Genomic DNA, 25,459 nt, shown 5'->3' on the forward strand with positions numbered 1-25,459 from the left:
CATCTTTTTGGGATTGCAGGACCCTTTGGGAATCAGAGAAAGCTTGGACTCTTTCCCCAGAAAAGTGTGTTGTCTACACGTATGACGCAATTTCCGGTGCTCGCCTCTCATGGTGGCTCTGAGCTGCGTGGCTGGTGCCCGTGGTGTGAACCAAGCATTGTCGTGGCATTATCGGCTTGGCACAAACATCCAGAGCCTCGGGCTCCAGGCTTTGCTGTGCCGGAGCTTCCCTGAGCCCTGGGATGTCTCTGCAGTCAAAACTCAGCTCGCAGGCCCTTGTGTAATACTTGGACCTGCAGGCAGACGGTGCAAAGAGCTCTGTGCCTCCCTCCCCGGCCTCCCAGAATCAGGGCTCTCCAGGCAGACACAGGGGTTGCTGGCAGCTGACAGGCAGGACCCGGGGGCAGAAGGTGATGATGCTGGAAGTTTCCTTGGAAATCCTCATGGGAACCAGTCCTCGGGGTGCCAACCCTACTCCTCTGCTGCCTTCACTGTTTCATCAGAGAAGGGAACAGGGAACCTCATTCCAGCCCTTGGCCCCTGTCTCCTCTCACCCGCTTATTAACAAGTATCTACCCCGCAGCCCTGCACTCTTGATCCTGGTTAAAATCACTTGGGCAAGGCAAGGGGGAGAAGAAACCCCACCACAGCTTCTTTTCAGATATCTTTCCCCATGCACAGCTCATCTTCACCCCACCTGTCCTCCCACATGACATGCAAGCCACCTGTCTGCTTATTCTGCTCAGCCACCTGAGAGTTCTGAAGTCAAATAAATAGATATAAATCACTCAACTGGCTTTTTATCCGAGACGTCTTCCCGGTCATGTCTGTCCACTCAGCACAGAACACTTAGCAAAGCAGCACAGCTTCCAGGCCAAAACACGAAGGCCTCGGCTTGGGGGTGAGATTTACGGTTTAACTTAAGGCTTTCACAAGATGGAAGCAGGAGGCCTCTGGCCCTAGCGTTACCTCGCGTGGTGGTTTATTTGGCCCTAAATAACAGCAGCTGCACCTCGGAGTCACGGCCTCTCTACACCCAGCACGTCTAGCTTGTTTCTGGGGGCTGTCTTGGAAAAGGAGCATTGCTCACGGGCTCTCGGAGGGAGACATTCTGTTTTTCAAGGTATCACAGTCCCTGGCAGACCCGGAGCTGGTGGTGCAGAGATGGATTGTCAGGGAGGAGGCAAGAACAAGGTGTCCTCCTAGGACCCGCATCCATCCACTCCCACCTCCCAGAGATTTCTGCTGCTAATTTGTCTTCTGCAGGTCAAAATGTCAGAAAATGCTACAGGCCACACAGTATTGTTTTTTTTTTTTTTTTTGGAAGAGATCTTTATTAATAGAGTTCTTTTATTAATAATTCATACCTTGTCTAGGTGGTAAAAACCTAGCAGAGGATTAACCCATGCCCGTGGTATTTGAAACTAGAAAGTTTTCTCCTGTATATGTTAGCAATTGCTCTTCGCTGCAAGTAACAGAGAACTGAAATAACAGCCATTTAACACAAGACACAGATTTCTTTGTGTCATGTAAAAGAAACCCAAGCAGCAGTCCTGGGCCCCCAAGTGTCATCAGTGACTGTAGCTTCTTCTCTCTTTCTGATCTACCATCCTGCAAGCGGGGTCTCCATCCTCATAGTCACCTCAAGATGCAAGAACACTGCTGGTGCTCCAGCCATTGCATCTGCATCCCTGGCACAAAACTGGAGGAAGCACCATTTGTCTCTCCCCCAAACCTCCCCTTACATTTCCCTAATTGCAAGGGAGGCTGGGATATATGTTCTTTGAGTTGTGCACATAGATTCCCAGGATACGTCAGGATTCTCTTAGGAAGGAAGGAATTAGGGATAATTTGTTGATCTTCCAAATCAGGATGCATTGAGTCCACGGGGTGCGATTAGCAAGTATCGCCCTAAGCCCAGGGATAAATTCTCTGGGAATTAGGTTGTTAGTGAGCAGTTGCTCCCACGGTTCCCACAGACAGACAGACCTGGGTTTGAATCTGAGCCTGCCACCCAGCAGCTTCCTGCATATGCAGCATGGCGCCCTGTGAGGGTGCAACCTGGCCTGGTTTGGCTGTGCCTGTCAGGTCCACCCTCTGCAAATTTGCATCAAGCGGGTGAAGGAGAAGAATGGTTCTAGCACTCCTAGGTTTTTGTTACCTGCTGGGGAGCGGGCGCGACTTTCCTGCACCCCTCAAGCTCCTGGGCAGTGTGGTATGAACCCCCTAGAGGGCTGCACCCCACATGCTTGCTCCTGACCTGCAGGAGGAAGCTGGGCTGCCCTCTGGGGACACTGAATGCAGGGCAGGGGCAGTTACGTGCAGAGAAGAGCTGAGTGACGGGGGCCTGGCCTCAGGGCTGGAATTACGGGGCAGGCCAGGCACAGACCGCAAGGACTCCCCAGGGTCTGTGAGAGGATGGGCCCTTCCCAGGATGACAAAATAATTTGTTGATCTTCCAAATCAGGATGCATTTGAGTCCACGGGGTGCGATTAGCAAGTATTGCCCTAAGCCCAGGGATAAATTAGGCCTGTCCTGGGACCCTGGGGTGTGTCCAGGCACCCTACACAGGAACGTGGGGCCTGAGTCCCCAGCTAAGCTCCCTGGGCGTGGTTTTCAGGTTAGGAGGGTGGCAAGGGCTCAAGGCCTTGCAAGCTGTTCACAAACAAAGGGTCGAAACAAAGAAATGATAATACATTTTAATGCAAGAGAAATCATAGCCTGGTACACACCCTCTTCCCCGATCTGTCCTGCCTGGGGATGTGTTTACGGTGAGTGTGTCCCCAGGGCTAGTGGTCACCTGGCTGTCCGGGTCCCTGTCCTACTGGTGGCAGCACGCCTGTCCCCAGCATTACATTCAGCTGCTGCTCTGACGCTGGAGAGGCCGGCTGGCCTCTGGCCTCCAGCTTGGCGTCCTTTGCTCCCCTGTCTCCCTGCTCAGGCCAGCAGGGCCAAACCGCTGGGCCAGGTCAGCCGGGGCTGGGGGAATGGGTTGCGCCCTGCTCCTCCCCAGGCGCACCTGGGCCCCCCGGGCTCCATCACCGGGTGGGCAGAGCGTCTGCTGGGGCAGCTCCGTGGGCCACAGGATCCCTCCACACCCACCGCATCTCTCTGCCCGGGGCGCCTGCCTCATAGGATGCCCCGCACCGCAGTGTCTCTCTGCCTGGGGCGCCCGCCTCACAGCTGGTCCTCGTCCACCCAGATGGTCTTGCGCTGCTCCTCGCCAATCTTGTCCTTGACAACGCGGAGCAGCTCCTCTACGCTGCCCCACATGTCGGGTTCTACCGTGGCATACAGGCACGGCAGGGCCTCCAGCTCCTTCTCCTTCAGCCGGCACACGCGCAGGAACTCCTCCTCGGTCTCAGGCCGGGGCAGCAGCTTTCTGGGAGGAGACATGTAGGGGCTGTGGGGAGGGCTGCCAAGCCGTGGCACTGGTGTGGCACCACCTGCCCGGCCACCCCTGACTGCTGCGGTCCCCACCCCTTCCCTGTCTTGCTTCTCCCTATAGTGTCCGTGCCTCTTAATGCTAGGGACCGTGCCCCTTAAGCTGTTTATTGGAAATTCCAAACACATCCTTATTGATTGATGGATTGATTGATTCAGATGGAGTCTCGCTCTGTCGCCCAGGCCGAAGTGCAGTGGTACGATCTCGGCTCACTGTAACTTCCACCTCCCGGGTTCAAGCGATTCTCTTGCCTCAGCCTCCTGAATAGCTGGGATTACAGGCACGCGCTACCGTGACCGGCTAATTTTTATATTTGTAGTAGAGATGGGGTTTCACCATGTTGGCCAGGCTGGTCTTGAACTCTCGACCTCAAATGACCTGCCTGCCTCGGCCTCCCAATGTGCTGGGATTATAGGTGTGAGCCACTGGGCCCGGCCACATCCTTTTTATTTTTAATCGTGCTAAGATAGGCATAAAAGAAAATCGACCATTTCACCTTTTCTTTAAGTGAGTAATTCAGTAGCATGAGGTATATTCACACCGCTGTGCAACCAATCTCCAGAACTTTCTCATCTTCCCAAACTGCAACTCTGGGCCCATTAAATACTCCCCATCTTCCCTCCCGCAGCCCCCAGGAACCACCCTGCTGCTTCCTGTCTCTAGGAATCTGACTGCTCTAGAGACCTCATAGAAGTGGAATCACATACAGCACGTGTATTTTTGTAACCGGCTTATTTAACTGAGAATAACATCCTCAAGGTTCATCTCACACCCAAATCTCCTTCCTTTTGAAGGCTGAATAATAGTCCACTGTATGGGCTGGGTGCGATGGCTTACGCCTGTCATCCCAGCACTCTGGGAGGCCGAGGTGGGAGGATCACTTGAAGTCAGGAGTTCGAGACCAGCCTGGCCAACATGGTGAAACCCGATCTCTAGTAAAAATACACAAATTAGCCAGGCATGGTGGTGGGTGCCTGTAATCCCAGCTACTTGGGAGGCTGAGGCAGGAGAATCTCTTGAACCCTGGAGGTGGAGGCTGCAGTGGGCCAAGATTGTGCCACTGCACTCCAGCCTGGGTGACAGAGTGAGACTCTGTCTCAAAACAAACAAACAAACAAACAAAAAAACTCCATACAGTATTTTTGGTGCAATACACACTGCATCGCAAACACATTCCAAAGCAGGGCAGATCAGGGAAGGGGGTGTGTACCATGCTATTTTTTCTCTTGCATTAAACGCATTATTATTTCTTTGTTTCAACTATTTTTTGTTAACAGTTTGCAAGGTTTTCAGCTCTTGCCACCTTCCTAGCCTGTATGGGTGGGCCCTGTTGTGTGTATTCACCCGCCACGGACCGACCCTTGGGTGAAGTCCATGTTTTGGCTACTGGGAGTAACGCTGCTGTGAACACAGGCGTGTAAATGTCTCTTAGAGACCCTGCTCTCACTTCTCTCGGGGACATGCCCACAGGTAGGGTTGCTGGATTATACGGTATTCTGTTTTTAATTTTTTGGGGCATCGCCATGCTGTCCTCCACCATGGCCGCTCTCTTTTGCATTTCCAGCCGCTGCACTTGGGGTTTCGACATCTATCCTCCTCGCCAACTCTTGTCAGTTTCTGTGCTTTTGGTCCTGGCCAGCCTAACGGGTGGTGTGAGGTATCCAGGGGGCATGCTGGTCTCTTTTGCTCACTGCTGGGTTCCCCAGAGTCTAACCCTTCATGGGGGCTCAGTGACTATCTGGTGAAAAGGAATGAAGCGGCCTAAACTCTGTCTGTTATTCCCTCTGTAAAATAGCTGCAGGACATTTATTTTGCAGGTACGTGTGAGGAGGGGCGGGGATCCGAGATGAAGCCACTTAAGGGCCAGTCTGTCCTCGTCACCCAGGCCCCAAACCTCAGCGCTATCCTTTCGTTCTTTTGTTTTTTTGAGGCGGAGTCTCACTCTGTTGACCAGGCTGGAGGAGAGTGGCTCGATCTCACCTCACTGCAACCTCCACCTTCCATGTTCAAGCGATTCTCCTGCCTCTGCCTCCCGAGTAGCTAGAACTACAGGTGCATGTCACCACACCTGGCTAAGTTTTTGTATTTTTAGTAGAGACTATGGGGTTTCATCACGTTGGCCAAGCTGGTCTCAAACTCCTAACTTCAGCTGATCCACCCACCTCGGCCTCCCAAAGTGTGGGGATTGCAGGCGTGAGCCACCACGCCCAGCCTCTCGTTCTCTGGAACCCCAGAGTGAACCCTTTCCCGAATCCTGCAGACTCGACCCTGAGCACGGATCCAAAGTCACACTGCCCCTCATCGCCTCCCAGACAGGATCCCGGCCCAAACCACCACCCTGCCCCTGTCCACACAGAGGTGAGAGGTGCGTTTATACCCTAAAGTGGACCATGCCACGCCTCCGCTCAGAAACTTCAGCGGCCTCCTAGATGCACTCGGAACAAGACGCCGCATCCTCCCGTGGCTCCTGTGGCTCCCGTGGCCCCACAGGGCCTGGACCAGCTGCCCCTCACCCCTCTGCCCCTCACCCCCCACCCCTCACCCCCTCACGCCCCACCCCTCACCCCCTGCCCCTCACCGCTCTGCCCCTCACCCCTGCCCCTCACCCCTCCACCCCTCACCCCTCTGCCCCTCACCCTCTGCCTCTCACTGCTCCGCCCCCACCCCTCCACCCCTCACCCCCTGCCCCTTACTGCTCTGCCCCCACCCCCCACCCCTCACCCCTTCACCCCTCCGCCCCTCACCCCTCTGCCTCTCACCTCTCCAGTCCTCACCCCTCCGCCCCTCACCCTCCGCCTCTCACCCCTCTGCCCCTTATCCTCGGCCCCTCACCCCTCTGCCCCCACCCCTCCGCCTCTCGCCTCTCCAGCCCTCACCCTTTCTCCCCTCACCCTCACCCTTCATCCCTCCGTCCCCACCTGTCCGCCTCTCACCCGTCCACCCCCACCCTCTGCCTCTCACCGCTCTGCCCCTCACCCCTCCGCCCCTCATCCCTCTGCCCCTCACCCTCCGCCGCTCACCCCTCTGCCTCCCACTGCTCTGTCCTTCACCCCTCCGCCCAAACACCTGTCTTAGGGTCTGAGCACCAGCTGTTCCCCCGCTGCCCAGATTGCGTCTTCTTTCTCATCTCCTAGGCCCCCCCTCACTGCCATGGGTCTCGCTGACAGATCCCCCAGGTCTTCCCTGACCACCCCGGGTGATGGGCACTCTGCCCCGACCCTCCTAGCTCTTGTCCCCTGGGATGCGCCCCGTTTGTGAGTCATCATCTCGGCCGCTGCCCTCGGCGTCAGCTCTGCAAGGTCAGTCCCGTACTTGGTGAGGGTTTACTAAGGGGAGTGCATGAAGTGGGGGCATACAGGCCTCCCGTGATCCATGGAGACTTGGTGGGGTGCTAGGGACAGGAGGGGGCAGCCCCTAGGGTCTGGAAGCCCTACCTGAACCTCTTGATGTTCTTCTCACACACCCGGATGAAAAGCACGATGGGGTAGATGTTGGACTTGATCAAGTCCCTCGTGCAGCCGATCCCAGCCTCCAGCAGGCAGTGCTTGTTCTGTGGGCACAGTGGCTTCGGTCAGCAGCAGCCCGCCCACCTCTCGCTCCTGTGAAGGTGCCTGCGGCAGGGCCTGGATGCAGGGTTGGGGTCTATAGCCGGGTGGGAGCCCTGAAAGCCATTTGCCACTGATCCAGGAGATGAGACCCCCAGGAGTCTGGACACTCCAGGACTCTGCTGACCACAGTGATGTTCATGAGCAGAGTCGAGGCCTTGGCCGGGGTGAACCAGGTGGCGTGAATGAGTTTGAATGAAACACCTGCTACCAACCGGGCGTGGTGGCTCACGCCTGTAATCCCAGCACTTTGGGAGGCCGAGGTGGGCTGATCACTTGGGGTCAGGAGTTCGAGACCAGCCTGGCCAATGTGGCAAAACCCTGTCTCTACTAAAAGTACAAAAATTAGCCAGGTATGGTGGCCCACGCCTGTAATCCCAGCTACTCAGGAGGTTGAGGCAGGAGAATTGCTTGAACCCGGAAGGTGGAGGTTGCAGTGAGTCAAGATGATGCCACTGCATTCCAGCCTGGGTGACAGAGTGAGACACTGTCTCAAACACTCAAACACACACACACACACACACACCTGCCCCAAAACACCCGCTACCCTAGCCCGCCTTCAATTAAGAAAGTAGGGAACACATGAAGGGTGAGTCAGCCAGGCTGGCAGGTCCCAGGAGTATCTGCAAGGGTTCTCAACCACGAGCTCATCATTTTGAGAAAGGACAATCTCTGCTTTGCTGAAGGCATCACTTAAAAAAAAATTTCCACCAAATGTTGGCTGGGCGTGGTGGCTCAGGCCAGCAATCCCAGCACTTTGGGAGGTGGGAGGATTGCTTGACGCTAGGAGTTCGAGACCAGCCTGGGCAATATAACAAGACCCTATCTCTAAAAAAATTAGAAAATCATTAGCTGGGCATGGTGGTGCATAACCATAGTCCCAGCTACTCGGGAGGCAGAGGTGGGAGAGTTGCTTGAGCCTACGAAGTCGTGGCTGCAGTAAGCCGGGATCGTGCCCTGTACTCCAGCCTGGGCAACACAGTGAGACCCAGTCTCTAAATAAATAAATAAAACATCAGACTTTGCATTGGAAAAGAACATAAACACAGCATTCTAAGTGTGCAGCTCAATGAATTTCACAAACTGAACACAGCCTGGAACCAGCACCCGGGTCTGGAACTAGGAATGGCCCACCCTGCTCAGGGTCCCCTTGGGCCTTCCGCAGGCCACTGCTCCCCCTTCCCCGTGAGCAGGGCCATGGCCCACATTTCTAACAGCACAGATCTGCTGGACGGCTTCTTCTTTTCAGCTAAAAACAATCTCAGCTCCAACCCTGTCCGCTTACTTTCTGTCTGCTCCAGCCGCCAGAATTTCCTAAAGCTGTGGCCCAGACTTTAAAAAAAACAAAAACACCACCATCTGCTCTTGCCATCCCCAAGGTCAGCGTCCACCACAGAGCCAGCCCCCGGCAGCTGGGGGAGCCCTCCACTGATGGAGACTCAGAGCCCACCACGGAGCCAGCCCCCGGCCCTCCACTGACGTGGACAGGGAGCCTTTCCTTCATCCAGTGCTGGGACGAGGAAGAACTCAATGCTTAGGTCACGTTTTGTGGCTGCAAAAACTCCACACTGCACACAGACGTTGCCAACAAGCCTCGTGATGTCCTGTTTTCCCCTCGTTTGGTGAAAGCAATACCTGTCACCTTCACGTTCATCCTGTCTCTTGCCCTGATGAGCTGGTTCTCTATCTCTGGCCCTTGTTAGCACAACCAGACACACACACCCCAAATAATGCGAACACACACCAGCTCCAGGAAGCCATCACAAACAGAAAGCGGCTCCAAAATAAAAACTCACATCGGAGCCCAGGGGACAAGGGCGCAGAGAGGACGTTAACATGGGGCAGCTGCTGGGACAAGGGGAAAAGGAGAGGTCTGGCCACGGGGAAGTGAAAGCAACTCTTCATCCCACCCTTGTCCCGGGCCCAGGTGGCCTCATGAGGATCATCACGGAGGATCCCGGCCCCGTCCAACCTCCCAGCCCCCGCCTCACCTTGGCGGACACAGCTTCAATGTTGGCAGGGGCGATGCATTCGAACGTGTTGGGGTTCTTCTCTCGGGAGTAGATGATGGTCTCTGTCTTCTGCCTTCTGAGGAACTCATCTCTTGTGATGATATCTGCAGAGAGAGGAGCCAGTCCTGAGGGCAGCACCAGGTGGCCTTGGGTTGACCATCCCACCCAGGCCCTGCCTGCCACCTTCTGGGCTCTACAGAACTCCATGTCCAATCTCCTTCCAGCCATGTTTAAATGAATCTTATCTCCTTTCTACCAGAAAGACTGTGAAGCTCCTTGAGGGCAGGGCTAAGGTTAACCTTCTTCATACTCCCCATGGCAACCCATGGAGCAGGTGCTTGGCAAATACTCATGGTTTGACTTCTCAGCAATACCTTTCACTGGACAAAGCAGCTCAGGCACTGTGGTGCAAGGCTGATCACCAGTCTAAATAAATCTCCTATTCTACCCACCCATCCACCTACCCATCAATCCACCCACCCATCTACCGACCCCTCACCTACCCACCCATCCATCCACCCACCCATCCACCCATTCACTTATCCATCCATCCATCCATCCATCCATCCATCCATCCATCCACCCACCCGCCCACCTGTCTACTGACCCCTTACACACCCACCCATCCGTCCACCCACCCATCCACCCATTCACTTATCCATCAGTCCACCCACCCACCCACCCATCTACTGACCCCTTACACACCCACCCATCCATCCACCCACCCATCCACCCATTCACTTATCCATCCATCCACCCACCCACCCGTCTACCGACCCCTTACACACCCATCCATCCGTCCACCCACCCATCCGCCCATTCACTTATCCATCCATCCATACATCCACCCACCCACCCACCCGTCTACCGACCCCTTACACACCCACCCATCCATCCACACACCCATCCACTTATCCATCCATCCATCCTTCCATCCATCCATCCACCCACCCACCCATTTATCTATAAATCTGTCCACCCACCCAGTCACCCATCATCCATTCATCCATTCATCCATCCATTTATCCACCCATCCAGGGGGAGAAGGGGTGATGGGGAGGAGGAGGAGGGAAGAAGAGGGAGGAGGGAGGGGAGGATGAGGAATAAGAAAAGGAGGGGAGGAAAGGGGAGGAGGGAAGTGAGGAGGGGGAGGAGAGGAGTGAGAAGGTGGAGGAGGGAGAAGGGAGGAGGAAGGAAAGGAAAGAGGGAAGAAGGGGAAAGGGAGGAGGGGAGGAGGGAAGAGAAGAGGGGAAGTCGTCCTTGTCCGTGGCTCCCGAGGGGCTCCCCAGGTGGCCATGGCTCGCCGATCACCTGACTTGCAGATGGTGAACTCCATGGCACCTCCCGAGTTGAGCAGCCTCTGAACCAGCGTTTTGGCCAGCACGGTGGGCGTGAAGAGCACGGGCCGGCGGCGCTCGCAGTAGAAGGCGCGTACTAGGCTGTAGGGGATGAGGCTGAGGTTCTTGCCGAGCTCGCTCTCGGGGTCCAGCTCTGGCAGGGGCAGGAGAGGGCAGTGGTCAGAGCCCTGGGGCTCCGAAGACCTTCCAGGGAGGATGGGGTCCCTGGGCTGGGTCCTGGGGGCCCCCATCAGTGTGGAGGCCTGGCTGCTGCCCCGGGCATCGAATGTCTGAGGTCACTTTGGGCTGGCACTGCTTGGGGCTCGTGTGCCGGGGAGGGGAGGTGGGTGGGGGGCAGGCAGAGTGTGTGACAAATGCAGGAACCTTGGCTGAGCTCTGGAGGGAAAGTTTGCCTTGGCAGATGATCAAGGAGGTCTTCTTGGAGGAATGGTATGGACTGGGTACAGCCCAGCGGAGGGGAGGGCGAGGGCAAGGAAAGCAAGTGCCGGCGGGTGCCCACGAGACACCAGGACCAGCGGGCAAGGCCTTGGGTGTCTCCCAGGAGCACTGGGAGGGACGACTTGGCCTCAGTTCTGCCTTCTCCGTCCCTTTCTGGCTGGGGTGGGGGAGCCATGCAGAAGCCCGGGGTTCTGATGAAACCACCCCAGGCACTCAGAGGAAATGGTTCTCAGAAACAGGCAGCCTGTCCCTTGTCCCTTGTGCCTTTTCTTGTCGCTGGCCTGGCCACTCCAACTTCCAAAGGGCCAGCCTGGGGAGCTGCCCCAGGGCCTCCTCTGAGATCCAGCCAGGGCTGTGGCCTCCCTTTCCCTGAGCAGGGCCAGCCAGGGCCAGCGGGGTGGGGGATGGTGGACCGGGAGGCCCCTCGCCGGGTTGATAAATGATAAGAGGCACTCAGTGGGTAGAGAAATCAATAAAACGAACACTTCACAGCAAACAGCCCCAATGAACACGGGTACCCGGGCGTGAAGCAACCACAATGAGAGCGTCGTTATTGGCGAGCTTGGCGGGACGTCACCCCGAGGCAGCATGGTCCTCACAGCCAAGGCCAGGCTTTCTCACCCTTAATTTATTTTTGTCTTTTATTTTTATTTTTAGAGCTAGGGGTCTTGCTGTATGGACCAGGCCAGAGTGACTGCAGTGGTGTGATCTTGGTTCGCTGCAGCCTCAACCTCCTGCTCAAGTGATCCTCCCACCTTAGCCTCCCAAGTAGCTGGGACCATAGGCACGTGACACCATGCCTAGCTATGTATTTACATTTTTTAAGATTTATTTTTAATGTTTTATGTTTTTATTTTGAACGTTTTTATATATTTTATAGTTATATTTTTTGTAGAGATGGGGGTCTTACTATGTTGCCCAGGCTGGTCTTGAACTCCTGGCCGCAAGCGATCCTCCTGCCTTGGCCTCCCAAAGCACTGCGATTACAGGCATGAGCCACCTATGTCCTCCTTCCTCTCCATTTTGAGGACTTCTAGGCCCCCTCACGAGGACCAGTGTGCCCCCAGGTGAGGGTAAGGCATGTATGACTGTGGCTGGGAGTGGTGGGAGGTGCCAGGTGGTCCCCATGTACCTTCCTGCTTCTCAGTCAAGAGCTTGGTGGCGTCCAGCGAGGACCGGGCCAGGCTCCCTAGCGGGCTTCCCGAGATGATGCGGACCCTCTCGTTGCTGTTCATTCGCTTATACTTGTTCTCGGACCTGCTGACGAACTGGAGGAGCAGAGGGAGGGTTGGGGGAGGACTGTTTTGCTTCCGCTTCTAAACAGACAGGGCGCTGCTCTCAACCAGGCAAAGTCAGACCTTTGTTCAAATCCCTCCTCTGCCCCGGGGGTTCCTGGGCCAGTCATTTCCCCTATAAAAACAGGAGACTCCCAGCAGGTGGCTCGAGCCCTTTAGCCACTGGAGAGATGTCCTGAGTAGGTAAATGAATGAATCGGTGCCCACAGTCTTCCCCAGCCTGATGAGTCTCAGGTCAAGCCCATCTGCATCCCCGTGGGAACCTCAGGTGCACCTCTGCAGGCACTGTGGGACCTGAGCCGCCCCAGCCGTGAAGACCCCTGGCTGGACACCCCTGTGGGCAGGGACTGCCCCCCTGCTGGGCATGTGCTGGACAATGTCACCTCCCTCTGACACTGTGCTCACCATGCCTTTCTGCCTCGGTATCCCCAAGTTTAATGGGGGGCACCCACTTTTTTCTACAGTTCACAGAGTTGCGTCCTGGAGGGCAGAAACAGATGCCCCGGCAACGGGCACAGAAGCAGGTTCACACCATATTCTATAGGCTACTTTGAGTCTCTCCACACTCTTCCTTCTGCAGGAAGGAAAACACATGGTCTCTGCGGTGTCAGCTGTCTCTCTGTTAACCGGATGCAGGGCTCTGGATGAGACTCGCAAGGTTTCACTGTTTTTTTTTTTTTTCTGAGATGGAGTCTTGCACTCTCGCCCAGGCTGGAGTACAGTGGTGCGATCTTGGCTCACTGCAACCTCCACCTCCCGGGTTCAAGCGATTCTTCTGTTTCAGCCTCCCGAGTAGCTGGGATTACAGGCACCCGCCACTGCACCCGGCTACTTTTTGTATTTTTAGTAGAGACGGGGTTTCACCGTGTTAGCCAGGCTGGTCTCGATCTCCTGACTTCAAGTGATCCACCCGCCTCAGCCTCCCAAAGTGTTGGGATTACAGGCGTGAGCCACCGCGCCTGGCCCCAAGGTTCCACTCTTGCATGACACGCAGGTGTAAAAATGCGTCATCTCAAATGGTCCTGCCCTTGTAAACCCCTCAGACTTGGCCAGGGTTCCTTTCCACCTGGGTGGCTCTCTGACACTTGTGTCTACCTGGATTTTAGGGTCACATTGCTCGTAATTTCCCTGGGTTTCCCCGTTTCAACATCAAGATGGAGCAGCGGAACGTAACACTGTCTCTGCTGGGGTCTAATGAGTGAGGTAGCTACACAGGAACACGCTCATGGGGCCACATTTTCATATTACCCCCTTGGTTTTCGTCCACGGGCGATAAAAGAAACGATCCCAAAGAGTGTTTCTGCATTTATGAGAAACCATTTCTGAAGATATCACAAACAATGCTAGTCAATGTTCCTTGTGTAATGATCCATGCAAAAAGAAAAAAAAAAAAAATCCCTTTTAGAATTAAGTAGAAGGGAAAAGTCCTTTCTGGTCCCGATTGCTAAAATGTTTCCCTAGACAGATAAGATTGAAAGAATCTGCTGGGTTCCCTTTTTACCTTGGCTGCCGGGATGCTCAGATAAGTTGAATGCTCGATTAATGAGGACCTAAACTGGCCTAGATATTTAGGATGTTTGTTTTCATCTCCTGATACACTGCTTCTGATCTTTCTATTTGTATCTGAACAGCTAACTTCAGTTTCTTTTCACCATAAGGTTCCTCAATCTTTTATGAAAGTGGGATTTGCTTCCTGCAGGCACAGAGACTGTCTACCAACCTGTCACTGAGAGGATAAAATGGGACAGGAGATGTGCGGCACTGTGAAGAGTTGCAAGTGGTGTACAAACACAAAGCATGATTATTTTGATTCGGGTGTCTCTTCTCAGTGGGGAGAGGGCAGGGCCACAGCAGAATATGATTGAAAAGTCGGTAAGCACTCCGGAGAGCCATACCTGAAGGAGCTGGCCAAAAAGGAAGCTTGCTCGGGAGAGACGGGGACTGACCCGGGGGTCGCTTGTTGAAAGCGCTTCTTCCGGCTGCAGGGTGTTCTGAAATGAATTTATCCATCAGTCAGGCCCTGCTGGGCTTGGCAGGAGGCAAGAACACAATGATGCTGGTGAGAACCGGAGACCTGTCCTCAAGCCCCCTCCGTGCTAAAGCTTCCTTAGGGAAATCAAAAGCCTGCAGGCAAGGGGCAGGGGCAGGCGGGGTAGGGGAGAGGAGTCCTGGAGACTTGGGAGAGAGGTGATTTGCTTCAACAGAGACCACGGATGGTAGAGCAAAGGCCTGTAGTCCAGCTGGAGCCAGACATCTAGGCTCACCTTTTTTTTTTTTTTTTTTTTTTTTTTTGAGAGGGAGTCTCGCTCTGTCACCAGGCTGGAGTTCAGTGGCGTGATCTCTGCTCACTGCAACCTCCACCTCCCAGGTTCAAGTGATTCTCCTGCCTCAGCCTCCTGAGTAGCTGGGACTATAGGCGCACCACCATACCCAGCTAAGTTTTGTATTTTTAGTAGAGATGGGGTTTCACCATGTTGGCAAGGATGGTCTCGATCTCTTGACCTCATGATCCTCCCACCTCTGTCTCCCAAAGTGTTAGGATTATAGGTGTGAGCCACTGCGCCCAGCCCTGTTTTTGTTTTGAGACAGGGTCTTGCTCTGCCGCCCAGGCTGGAGTGCAGTGGCATGATCTCGGCTCACTGCATCCTCTGCATCCCAGGTTCAAGCGATTCTCCTGCCTCAGCCTCCCAAGTAGCTGGGATTATAGGCGCCCATCACCAGGCCTGACTACTTTTTGTATTTTTAGTAGAGACAAAGTTTCACCATGTTGGCCTGGCTGGTCTCGAACTCCTGACCTCAAGTGATCTGCCCACCTTGGTCTCCCAAAGTGCTGGGATTACAGGCATGAGCCACTGTGCCTGGCCAGACACCAACCCCTTGTCCTGGAAAGTCAGGACCTGTGGGAGGGCATGAGAGGACCGGTCTCCTTCTACAGAGAGCGTCTCATTCCTAAGGAACTAAGTCCCCTAGAATTCGTCATCCCAGTATGGATGGATTGCATTTGTTACTGCCTCTAAAAAAGACCCGGGAGTTAGGTTTGAAGCTGGCGAGGTCCCTGGCCCTGCTACTCCCACAGGGTGCTTGGCAGACCTACCCGGAGTGCCCGCAGGGTGTGGTGGGTGCCGTCCACCTCCTCCCGGCTGCCCCGGTGCATCAGGCGTTGCAGTTTGACTAGGAGGAGCTGCTGGGCTCTGCGGAGCGAAGAGAGGAGCTTCAGGGGCTGAAATTCACGGGTCAAGCAACGGGAAGCCAGCGGGGCCACAGCACCGCACCGGCATGGGTGGGGTGCGTGTCTGACTCTGCATAGGGATGGCCCTGTGGCTGGTGTGTGCTCTGAGCCCAAGGGCCACCCGGGGTGAAGATGTGGCTCCTTGTATCTGTGTTGGGATCCCATCTCCAGCACTGGCTCGCTGTGGGGCTGCAGCACAGTGGCTGAACCCCTCTGAGCCACCACCTCCTCCTCTGTAAATCTGGTGTGATTATGCTTTCCTTCGAGGACTGGCCTGAGGTGCGTTGTCATGGTCTTACAGATGTTGTGGTGTGGATGTGTAGTGTTACAGTCTTATAGATGCTTCTGGATACCTGCTGTGTGCCTGACACACTACCTGTGCTCAGTCCCCGGGGGCTAGTGCTGTTATAATGACAACGTTGTTATTGGGATGTGGTCTATGGAAAAGAAATGACTAGAGAACCCAGCAGGAGAGCATAGAATTGAGTACCAAGTGGTCTGGTCACCACCAGATGGAAGAGGGTTCTACAGGATTCTAGTGAAGGTCAAGAGAAACATCCCTGAGGAGGCAGGAAGTCCTGGAGGAGGAGGGCCTGGGGGACCTCACTGTGAAATGGAAAGCAGTGGCCTTCTTTGGCCTGGGCTTCTCTATAAGCCCCTCTGCTGATGTTCATGGCATCCTGCCTGGTCCTCCACAGACTCAGGGAAACGGAGGCCCCGCCCTGGTTCTGGCCTCACCGGCTGTAGCTGGGAATGGTGCCCATGTCCAGGTCGTGATCTGTGAAAGGGTCGACGCGCGCACACAGCCACTCGTGCCTGTCCTGGTACATGGTGTCACGGACGTGCACAACATCGTCACACTTCAGGGACATGGTGCAGGCGTCCAGCTGGCTGGAGATGTTCAGGTTCAGCCGGATGTAGAATGAGTCCCCCGACGTGATCAGGCCATCCTCCATGTCCTTCACCAGCTTCCGGTACCCTGCGGAGGGAAAGATGCACCAGCTGTCTATCGGTATGGGGTCCCCCGACCATCAGAGCAGCTCCTAGAGCAGCTTCCCTCACCCCCAACTTAAAGCTTATAGCTAGGGGAAAGTTCTACCTCCCTAGTGAAGGGTAGCCATGTTGTTTACCAGTTTCCCTTTTTGTCTTGGCTGCCAGGAAGCTCAGAGCTAAAAGTTTTGCCAAGTTGCAATGCTCACCTTTACTAGCATTCCTGCTACACTCTTCATATTTCCTCACCGTTAAAAAACGGCAATGGTTTGTTTTTTATTTTTTTCATTGCTGCACAACTCACATATAGCATAAATTAAGTACTCAGCTCAATGAATTTCCACAGATATATATGTGTGGGCAGTAACAACCAGAGCCTTGTCCGTCAGTACCTTTCCCAAGGGGAACCATCATCCTAACCGACGTTGCTATAAATAGGCTGAATCTCACTTCATATAAGTGGAACCAAACAGTGTATGTTCTCTTCACTTCCAGCTTCCACTGTTCAACATTACTCCTGTGGGATTTGTCTGTGATGCTGCAATGTAGCTGGAGGGGGCTCTTTTTCACTGGTGTATAGTATTCCATGGTATGTGGATGTATCCATTATCCCATGTGCAATTTGCACTGTCTGCAGTTTTGGGCTATTGTGAACAACTCTGCTAAGAGTTATTCATATACACTGCTGTCTGTGGATATATGTGCCCATTTCTCTTGGGTATGTACACAGAAGTGGAATTACTTGGTCATAGAATATCTATCTATTCATCTGTCTATTATCTATCTACCTATTATCTGTCTGTCTATGGAGATGTGTGCCCATTTCTCTTGGGTACATACACAGAAGTGGAATTACTTGGTCATAGAATATCTATCTATCTACCTATCTATCTATCTATCTATCTATCTATCTATCTATCTATCTATCTATTCATCTATTATCTATCTACCTATCATCTATCAATCACCTATCTATCAGTCAATCAATCATCTATCTATGGATATGTGTGCTCATTTCTCTTGGGTATATACACAGAAGTAGAATTACTTGGTCATAGAATATCTATCTATCTATCTATCTATCTATCTATCTATCTATCTATCTATCAATCATGTATCTACTTATCCATCCATTATCCATCTACGTATCCATTATCTAATATCTATCATCTGTCTGTCTATCTATCTGTCTGTCTTCTATCTATCAATCATCTATCTATCTGTCTTTAGAAGATACTGCCAAATGGTTTCCCAAAGAGACCATGGCACATGTCGTTTGAATCTTATTTAAATGTCATCAGCCTCCCAAGTAAAGTTTTGCAAATACTTTGTGCGTGAGCGGGGCATAAACCACGAACATGATAAACGCAGCAAGCTCTGCGATGATACAAAACCATAATATAAACCCCCAAATCAGCCCCACATGCTGAGGGCTGCATAACACTGCGGGAGCTAAAATGGTTCTAACAACTAGAGTAGCTCGTCAACTGTCGACGCCCACATTCCAGGGCCATGCCAGCCAGCTGGATTATCTGATGATGTTCCCGCCCACTGTGCCTGGAGAAACAGGGATTCCCTGTCAGGTCTGTCCAGGGGATCCTGGCTTTGTCCAGCACATCTCAGAATCCTGCCCATCCACTTGGCCAGGGGCCATTGTGATCGCTGTCTGAGTTCTCTGCCTCCTGTGAAAACACAACCTGCACACAGGACCCTGCCGGAGTGAATTTTCTTTCCCTGGAATTCCAGACTTGCAGGGCTGTGCTGCTGCACAACTCCGGGGTCGGGGGCCAGGGGTTGGGGGTCGGGGGTTGGGGGGGTGGCGCTGCTCACATCATATTCTGCAGGCCCACCGATTTTCTGCTGGGCTGGAAGATCAGGGTGCAGGCCTGGGGAGAAGCCTGTCCTGCATGTAGGGATAAAGCATCGTTATTGTCTTCGCACGGGTAGGGCACTGCTGGGAAGGAGCTCGAGCAGGCGGCTCTGGAGAGTGGATAGAGAGAAACTGGCTATTTATGCTCTGCTGAAACATTCATGAGCCCTGGTGGTTAAAAATAAGATCCAGCTGCAGAGATAATCATGTAGAAAAACCCAGAGGTGAGAACGAGAACTCAGACTCGTTCAGAGCAGAAAACAAACCTCAGAGCTCACCGCCCAGGAGTCTTGGCTGAGAAAGAGGAGATCCCATTCAAAGGATGCTGGGGCCCTGTGAAAAGGCACCATACTCAGCTGCAGCTGGGGAGGCCAGAACCAGGGCGGGGCCTCCATTTCCCTGAGTCTATGAAGGGTGAGGCCCACCTGCCCCGGAGCTGGGGGATCTCAGAGCAAGAAGCCTGAGTCGCGGGATGTGGTTCGGTGGTCTTGGTCCTGGGTAGAGAAATCTCTGGGCCCCCTGACCAGCAGTGCCACAGAATACGATGTGAACAGTGCCCCCCAGGGTTGTGCAGCAGCACCGTCCTGCAGTCTGGAATTCCAGGGAGAGAAAGTTCACTCCAGCAGGGTCCTGTTTGTAGGTTCTCTTCTCATAGGAGTGAGAGAGTTCAGGTAGCCATTGCTGTGGTCCCTGGCCTGGTGGGTGAGCAGGCTTCTGAGATACGCTGAACAAAGCCAGGAATCCCCCAGCAGGACCCGACAGGGAACCTCTGTTTCTCCATCCCCAGTCCGTGCCCTGACCCCAGAGCTGCTGCCTATGTACATTAGGGACGGGAAGCCCGAGAGAGGAGGCAACTTCCAGCTGGGCCAGCCAGGACTCCAACAGGTGTGCTTGAGCCTGGGGATGCCGTGTCCTCTGTGACCTGGCGGGTAGCCTGAGTCACCCGGGCAGGTGCGTGCAGACATGTCCAAAGAGTCAGCGCCAGACAGCAAAGCCCTGCTCACAGCTGTCGCCATCCCTGTGTGCTCTCTCAGACCTGCCCCTGAGCCTCGTGATGCTGCCAGGAAGTGCCCGTGCCTTCCACTGAACAGAAGAGCGAGTGGAGGCTCTAGGCAGCGAGGTCACTTGTCCAGGTCAGAGACTTGCCTCCCTGGCCAAGGGTCACTCCAGACGGTGGAGGGAGGTCTCACCTTCGTGGTTCACCTTGTAGTGCAGCGTGACGGGGCCGCTGCACCTCTGGATGGTCCAGTGGGCTTCCTCTTTGGTGCATGTGTCCAAGGGGACACTCTGCCTCTCGCCTCGGATGCAGCCTTCTAGCTGGAGAGCAGAGACAGTGTTTGTCTCCCCGCTCCACAGGCAGCAGAGCCGCAGGGGCGAGGCCGCTCTCTGTACATTGGGAAAAAAATCATCTCTCCCCGAACAAAGACTAGCTCAGTGCCAACAGGGGGAAACAGCATTTTGCTCAGAGGGCTGCACCTGCCTCCTGCCTGTACCCTGGGAGCTTGCAGGAGCCGGTGGCTGGACACAGACTGCAGAAGCACAGGCGGGGAGCTGGGGAGAGACGGGCCCCGTGATGCGGATAGTCTGACCACCTTCCAGCTCCCTCCTCCTGCCCGGGGATCCGTGGCTGAATGCAAGGCTTAGGGGCCCTAAATGTCACCACTGACACTATGCAAGGCTTAGGGGCCCTAAATGTCACCACTGACACTACGGTTGCAGCGGCTCACGCTGAATCCCAAGCCACTTTGGGAGGCGAGTTGGGGGATCACCTGAGTGTCATGAGTCAAGGGACCAGCCTGACCAATTGCGAAAACTCCATCTCCTACAAAAATTACAAAAAATTAGCTGGGTACGTTGGCGGGAGCCTGTAGTCCCAGCTTATCGGAGGCTGATGGCAGGAGAATCGCTTTGAAACTGGCAGGTGAGGTTTGGCACGTGAGCCGAGATCGTTGCCCCTGCACTCCAGCCTGGGCGACAAAGCGAGATTCCATCTCAAAAAAGAAAAAAAGAAAGAAACTCACGACCTGGCTTTCCCAATCTCCTCCTCCCACCGTTCCTTCTCTAAAAAAACCATTAGTGTCCTCACAAGGAGAACTACAGCAGAAGTATGCCTGGGCTATGGGTGTTTCCAGCCTGCCAGGATTTGGCGTGTCACCTACAAAGTCAGAGGTTGTTGGGCGGTTTCCGAAGGCGCATCTAGAGCAGAAGCAAGTTGGCCACAGGCTGAGGCTGATCCACACCCTGGGTCCCGCTGGGGCCTGGGTTTGGGCCTCTCAGCATGGCCTTCCCTGGTTGGCTCCCGACGACTCAGCAGCAAGATCTGCTTTCAGGCCGGAGGGCCACCAGTGGCTCCACGCCTGTATCCTCAACACTTGGGCGAGGCTGGAGGCGGTGGATCACCTGAAGCTCAGGAGTCAAGACCAGACTCGCCAATCGTGGCCAAAACCCCATCTCTACTAAACATTAAAAAAAAAAAAATAAAACTACGCTGGGCATGTGGCCTGTACCTATTAATCTACTACTGGGAGGCTGAGGCAGGGAGAATCGCTTGAAACCCGGGAGGCAGAGGTTTGCAGTGAGGCAGATCGCACATTGCACTCCCATGCCTGGGTGAAGGAGCAAAATTCCATCTCAAAAATTAAAAAAATAAAAATAAAAAACAGACCCACGCCAGCCCCTCCACCAGCAGCTGTGTTGTGGGGGCTCCCTCTGGCCAGCCGGGGGCAGGTGTTGAAAGCAGCTTTCAGAAGCCACATGTGGCGTCTGCACCAAAGCCACCTGCGCCTTGAAGCACTATTGCAAAAACCACATGCAGACAATTGAGAACTCCAGAGCACAGCAAGCTTGCTCCGTCCACTCCTGCTGAGGGGCGCTCTGCTCCCAGACCCATCACACAGGGCATATGGATCTCTGTCCTGTACCATGTCAGAGAAGAGTGAGAGAGACATAAACAGCAGATGGGGCAGGTGGGGCCGGTGGGGCCTCTGTTCACCTGCCCTGGCTTTCCTCCTCCCCCACCTTAGGACGCAACCTCCAAGGCCCCTGGGCCACCTACCCTTCCGGGGAGGCTCCTGCCTCCTCCACCCCTCTTTGTCCCAAACTCCTCTACCCACACTGCCCTCTCAGAGGCAAGGCCACTCAGAAGCCCGGAACCTTCCAGAAGCTTCCCTCTCCCTCACCTGCGCACGCACACACACACACACTCACACGCATGCTTTCCCTGCCCTCCCTTGTGTCTTGCAGCACAGTCGAAGAAGACAATGACAGCGGCGGGTTTGACGCCTTAGACCTGGACGGTACGTGCCTCTCAGATCCAGGAGGGTCCTGGGTAGGACGGGTCACAGAGGGTCACAGGTGGAGGGTCACAGGTCCTTAAGGCCTACTATGTGGAATGGACTCAGAGTCACTCTTGAACACAGAAGATAAGCCTCTGTCCCCCAAGGGCCTTGCCCGTGGCCGAGAGACGCCCTGTGAGCTTGTTCTTTACCTTGTAGGTAATGGGGGCCCATCTAGCTGTTGTGCACAGGGCTCGAGCTAGGTCTGGGCTTTTAAAAAGCGTAGCTCTCACGTACTGTAGCCAGGCACCGTGGAGGGGCTCGACCTGCATACCTGATCCAGTTTTAATCTCAACCACCACTCTCAGAAATGCTATTGTTACCCTCATTTTATAGATAAAGAAAGGAGCCTCAGAGACAGGAAAGAACAGGAGGGCAGAGGCTGGGCTGGGAGCAGGGCGTTCTCGTAAGAAATTCATGTATTGAGCTGTTAACCAGCCTGTGCAAAAGGAGCACAGAATGCAGATGGAGAGGCCGATATTGGAGGGGCAAGGCCAGGGGGAGAGGCCAAGCTTGGAGGTGCAAGGCTGTGGGGAGAGGCGGACCTTGGTGGTACAAGGCTGTGGGGAGAGGCCAACTTTGGAGGGACAAGGCCATGGGGGACAGCAGACCTTGTGGGTGCTGCAAGGCTGGGCCAGGTCAGAGGTAACAGGCTGGACACATGGACGGGGCAAGGCAGGCTGGTAGAAGTGCAGGGAGGGGAAGGGGGACAGGGATGGGGAGAAGTAGGGAGGGTGAAGGCAGGATGGGGAGAAGTAGGGAGGGGCGAGATGGGGTGGGGAGAAGTAGTGGAGGGGCGAGGCGGGATGGGGAGAAGTAGAGAGGGGCGAGGCGGGATGGGGAGAAGTAGAGAGGGGCGAGGCGGGATGGGGTGAAGTAGAGAGGGGCGAGGCGGGATGGGGAGAAGTAGAGAGGGGCGAGGCGGGATGGGGAGAAGTAGAGAGGGGCGAGGCGGGATGGGGAGAAGTAGGGAGTGTGAAGGTGGGCTTGCAGGGTCACCGCCTTCAAGCCTGTCTCAGCACCAAGGGAGGGTGGCAGCATCCCCTGGCCCCGACAGAGCTGCCAGCAGGGGAGACCGTGGCTCAGAATCCTCCGGGTGTGCCCTGCCAGCCCCCTCTCTTCCAGGGCTCCCCCAGCCGTTGCCAGCTAAGGCTGCCAACCGATGAAATGAAAGATGAGTGGTCCTCCTTAATGGGGGAAGCATCAACGCTATCAAGTGTTAAAGAGAGGTTAGCACCTAATCGAGGCTGGGTAATGAGAAGAATTGAAAGAGTTTTGGAAAGGGGAGAGAATCCCGGGCAACCGTCCAAAGTATTTTGCAGTGTCGGGAAAAATTCCATTTGCAGAGAAGCCTTTGTTATCAGTCCCGAGCAGGTTTGCAGTTCCCTCCATCCCAGCCGCCCGGAGTTCTGTGCAGCAGATGTCTTTCCCCCAGGTGTTCCGGGTCCACCTGGGGTGAGAAGATAGAGAGGGGCCTCCTATGGGGGCCAGACCCTCCTCTTCCCACCCTGCTTCAGGCCCCTGCAGGCCGGGAAGCTGATGGATGATGGTGAGGCCTTAGGGTACCAAAATGAAATCTGGGGGCCCAACTCAAAAACAGAATGAAGCCAGCCACGGTGCCTCATGCCTGTAATCCCAGCACTTTGAGAGGCCAAGGCAGGTGGATCACTTGAGACCAGGAAGGGTGACATAGCAAGACCCTGCCTCTACAAAAAAAAAAAAAAAAAATTAATTAGCCAGGCATGGTGGTATACCCCTATAGTCCCAGCTCCTTGGGAAGCCAAGACAGGAGGATAGCTTGAGCTCAGAAATTCAAAACCAGCCTGGACAGCATAGTGAGACCCCGTCTCTATTAAAAAAAAATGTTTAATTATCCGGACATGATGGTGCACACCCGTAGTCCTGGCTACTCCAGAGGCTGAGGCGGGAGGATCACTTGAGCCCAGGAGGTTGAAGCTACAGTGAGCTATGATCATTGCACTGCAGCCTGGGCAACAGAGCAAGACCCTCTCTAAAAAACAAAAAGGACTAGAACAAGCACTGCTAATGGGAAGTCCCCCTTTTCCAGATACCAAAAAAAAAAAAAAAAGGAATCTTAAAAACCAGATACCTGATAAGGCTTCCCACTAAGAGGAAGTTCCTGGAGGCTGGGGAAGGTCTGTGTTGGAGACATTCAATGTGGGACTCAGCCATCTGCGCCAGGGAACCTCAGAGACCCATCTCCCGGGAGGCTGCCCGGGAGGAGCAGGCCAAGAGGGCTCCGAGCCTGCCCCAGTGCCAGGGTGACCCCAGCAGGTCCCGGCGCTGTCTCTGGAGCTCCCCGCCACCCCTGGTACTGATGGGCCCTCGTCCCTTTGCAGATGACAGTCACGAACGCTACTCCTTCGGACCCTCCTCCGTTCACTCCTCCTCCTCCTCCCACCAATCCGAGGGCCTGGATGCCTATGACCTGGAGCAGGTCAACCTCATGTTCAGGAAGTTCTCTCTGGAAAGGTACCCTGGTGAAGGGGAAGCCGGGGTTGAGGGTGGGGATGGGATAAAGACCCTTCACCCCCTCACTCCCCTGCAAAGGGGACCATTCATGTGGGCCTTGTTCTCCTAGAGCCAGCACCAGAATCGTAGCATTCAGGAAGTCAGAAATCACTTCCTGGCCGGGCGCGTTGCTCACACCTATAACTTTGGGAGGCCAAGGCAGGAGGATTGCTTGAGCCCAGGAGTTCCAGACCAGCCTGGGCAACATGCAAGACCCCATCCCTACAAAATAATGTAAACATTAGCCAGGCATGGTGGCACACACCTGTAGTGTCAACTACTCAGGAGGCTGAGGCAGGAGGATCACTTGAACCTGGAGGTTGAGGCTGCAGTAAGCTATGATTGCACCACTGCACTCCAACCTGGGACAGAGCGAGATCCTGTCTCAAAAAAAATGAAATGACTTCCTCTGACCTCCCAAGTGTCCAGGTGCAGAAACCGAGGCCCACAGAGGGAAGGGCTTGTGCAAGTCCACACAGCGTGGCAGAGGCAAAGAAGTGGGACCCAGATACCCAGCAGCCCCCGTCCATGACACATTGGAGCCTGGTGGGCCGTGCTCAAGGGGCCCCTCCTAACATGGCCCTTGCCAGTCCCACTACAGCCGCTGCAGGCCATGGAGGGCGCATCAGCTCCTCTCCTCATCTGCATGTCTCGCAGCAGGAGCCGCTTGTGAGCTCTCACTTCCCTTAGCCATTAAGGGCCATTCTCAGAACCAGGACACCGAGGTGCCTGATGACCACAGGAGGCCATGCCACCGGGGTCCCAGCACCCACCACCAACCCCCGGTGTGTCCCAGTAGGGCTTTTCTCTTTTCAGCCCAGCTGCCTAACTGCCAACTGCCATTCTGTTTCCTGCTGCAGACCCTTCCGGCCTTCGGTCACCTCCGTGGGGCATGTGCGGGGCCCAGGGCCCTCAGTGCAGCACACGACGTTGAACGGCGACAGCCTCACCTCCCAGCTCACCCTGCTGGGGGGCAACGCGCGAGGGAGCTTCGTGCACTCAGTCAAGCCTGGCTCCCTGGCCGAGAAAGCCGGCCTCCGCGAGGGCCCACCAGCTGCTGCTGGTGAGGGGCTGGCGGCAGGGGAGGTGGCTGCAACCGTAGTGTCAGTGGTGACATTTAGGGCCCCTAAGCCTTGCATAGTGTCAGTGGTGACATTTAGGGCCCCTAAGCCTTGCATTCAGCCACGGATCCCCGGGCAGGAGGAGGGAGCTGGAAGGTGGTCAGACTATCCGCATCACGGGGCCCGTCTCTCCCCAGCTCCCCGCCTGTGCTTCTGCAGTCTGTGTCCAGCCACCGGCTCCTGCAAGCTCCCAGGGTACAGGCAGGAGGCAGGTGCAGCCCTCTGAGC

General features: G+C 54.9%; 1 protein-coding gene across 1 annotated transcript in view; it reads right to left on the minus strand.

The window, feature by feature from the left end:
• Positions 1 to 2,681: 2,681 nt before the first annotated feature.
• CARD11 (caspase recruitment domain family member 11) overlaps positions 2,682 to 25,459 on the minus strand; it is a 128,982-nt gene continuing 106,204 nt past the window's right edge. Inside the window, exons 6-18 of the mRNA XM_030932012.1 lie at positions 24,687 to 24,795; positions 24,001 to 24,141; positions 21,451 to 21,567; positions 20,909 to 21,036; positions 19,434 to 19,669; positions 16,122 to 16,362; positions 15,249 to 15,345; positions 14,050 to 14,145; positions 11,992 to 12,127; positions 10,375 to 10,554; positions 9,043 to 9,167; positions 6,881 to 6,996; positions 2,682 to 3,383 (exon numbers count right to left, since the gene is read on the minus strand). Of these exons, the coding sequence (XP_030787872.1) occupies positions 3,179 to 3,383; positions 6,881 to 6,996; positions 9,043 to 9,167; positions 10,375 to 10,554; positions 11,992 to 12,127; positions 14,050 to 14,145; positions 15,249 to 15,345; positions 16,122 to 16,362; positions 19,434 to 19,669; positions 20,909 to 21,036; positions 21,451 to 21,567; positions 24,001 to 24,141; positions 24,687 to 24,795 (1,927 nt within the window). The 3' untranslated portion in view covers positions 2,682 to 3,178. The remainder of the gene's footprint in view (positions 3,384 to 6,880; positions 6,997 to 9,042; positions 9,168 to 10,374; positions 10,555 to 11,991; positions 12,128 to 14,049; positions 14,146 to 15,248; positions 15,346 to 16,121; positions 16,363 to 19,433; positions 19,670 to 20,908; positions 21,037 to 21,450; positions 21,568 to 24,000; positions 24,142 to 24,686; positions 24,796 to 25,459) is intronic.

Source organism: Rhinopithecus roxellana, chromosome 6, assembly GCF_007565055.1.
Source record: "Rhinopithecus roxellana isolate Shanxi Qingling chromosome 6, ASM756505v1, whole genome shotgun sequence".
Lineage (NCBI taxonomy): Eukaryota > Metazoa > Chordata > Mammalia > Primates > Cercopithecidae > Rhinopithecus > Rhinopithecus roxellana.